The sequence below is a fragment of the Rhineura floridana genome, chromosome 11 (assembly GCF_030035675.1).
Source record: "Rhineura floridana isolate rRhiFlo1 chromosome 11, rRhiFlo1.hap2, whole genome shotgun sequence".
NCBI lineage: Eukaryota > Metazoa > Chordata > Lepidosauria > Squamata > Rhineuridae > Rhineura > Rhineura floridana.
In genome coordinates, this window is record NC_084490.1 from 30,319,591 (window position 1) to 30,321,639 (window position 2,049).

The following is a 2,049-nucleotide window of genomic DNA, read 5'->3' on the forward strand; positions in this document are numbered from 1 at the left end:
CCTTCCATTAGTTTTCCTGGAACAGGCACTAAGCTAACAAGTCTGTAAATTAAAGGATGCTGCCTGGATCTCTCTCTCTCTGTAAAGGGTTCCCTTCTACCTGAGATATATTCATGATATCAGCTTGTACCATGAAGGTAATTCTGATGAAGCAAAAGGATGGCCACAGTCCTCCTCCATTCATTTGCTGGTAGACTGCAGTCCTTGCCATCACATTAATCAATAGGAATTTAATGGGTCCTCATGCAAGCATTAAATTAACCAGAGAATCAATTGTGGAATTCTCATGGGTTGTTTTCTTTTTCTCCCGCACAGGTAGCACACAATTTAATCTTGCATACAGAATGCATAATGTGTCTTCCACCTCTGATTTTCTCCTTCTGGAATTCTCTCAGATCCGAGAACTACAGATTTTACACTTCTATGTGTTTCTAACATTGTACTTAACAACCCTAACGGGGAATCTTTTCATCATCCTTGCAATAGTCCTTGACCATCATCTGCATACACCAATGTACTTCTTCCTAATGAACTTGGCCATTTCTGACCTTGGCACAGTTTCTGTCACTGTACCCAAATCCATGGTTAATTCACTTGTGAACAGCAGGCACATTTCTTATTCTGAATGTGTCACTCAAGTGTTCTTTTTCTTCTTATTTTGCGCCTCTGATTTTGCCCTCTTAACAATAATGGCCCATGACCGTTATGTTGCCATTTGCAACCCACTACAGTATGAAGCAATTATGAACAAAGGAGCCTGCATTCAGATGGCAACCATTGCGTGGATTTTCAGTATCCTCTATTCTGTGTTACACACTGCTAGCACATTTTCAATGACCTTCTGTTCCAAAAACATTGATCAGTACTTCTGTGAAGTCCCCAAACTACTAAAAATGTCTTGCTCTAACTTGTACTTAGTTGAAGTTGGACTTCTTGTATTTAGTTTTATCACAGCATTTGGATGCTTTATCTTTATTATTGCAACTTATGTGTGGATCTTCACCACAGTCCTCAAAATCCGTTCTGTACAGGGACGGCAAAAGGCTCTCTCCACCTGCCTCCCACACCTTGTTGTTGTCTCTTTGCTTATATTCACTTCACTCTTTGTTTATGCAAGACCTCCCAGTAATAGCTCATCTGATCTAGATCTAGTTTTTTCTGTGATATATGCTATTCTTCCTCCTATGTTGAATCCTTTCATCTATAGCATGAGAAACAAAGAGATTCAGAGTGCACTGAGGAAACTATTGAATCTTAGGCACTTTTCTGACACTCTTCCCTGATTTGTTTGGAGATTTTTGAGATTTCCCTGTATAGCCCTGCCCAGGAGTTGAGATGAGCTGGGAATGCCCTTCTCAGTGTCCCATTGCAGGGTGATGCATACAGTATAGGGACACAGGGCTGGACTTCTCCGATGTGGCCCCTCAGCTGCAGAAGTTCCTTCCCCTTGTCATTTGATAGGCATCTATGTTGCTCTCACTCTGGTGCCCCCTTAAAAACAGGGTGCTATGAGGAACTGTGTTCAATTTTTATACTGAGCTGTTTGTTTAAATTATGTATTCTTGTTTTTATTCATGTTTGTATTCTAATGTAGGTTTATTATTGCACACTCTGGGATCTTTTGAAAAGGACAGGCTAAAATATTTTAAATAAAAATAACCTTATTTTATCCGAATTCCCACCACTCCACACATATTTTATTGATTATTTTAAAAGTAAACTACTATTATTGTTTAAAGAGTATCCCCAATGTTCACTGTGCACAGGGTTCTCTTGCTGTCTTGGTATTTGGGTCATTCCAGATATGGTTGGACTACTGGGGACAAAATATTGTCCTGTGGCATTCCATAGAGTAAATGCCAGGGGGCCAAAGAGCACTCTCCCAGTGCTACTCTCTGGACATGGCCCTACTGTAGGGTTGCCATACTCCAGTTCTATAAATCCGGGCAGGTTAATTTGCATATTATGCAAATTATTTGCATATTATTTGCATATTATGCAAATATTTGCATATTAATATTTGGATTGTCCAGTTGTTTTGTTTTTGTG

At 39.6% G+C, this 2,049-nt stretch overlaps 1 protein-coding gene across 1 annotated transcript; it reads left to right on the forward strand.

The window, feature by feature from the left end:
* The first annotated feature begins 344 nt into the window (after nucleotides 1-344).
* On the forward strand, nucleotides 345-1,283 carry LOC133367715 (olfactory receptor 14A16-like). The gene has a single exon (XM_061591814.1). The coding sequence runs from the start codon at nucleotides 345-347 to the stop codon at nucleotides 1,281-1,283; it is 939 nt and encodes a 312-aa protein (XP_061447798.1).
* The last annotated feature ends 766 nt before the right edge of the window (nucleotides 1,284-2,049 follow it).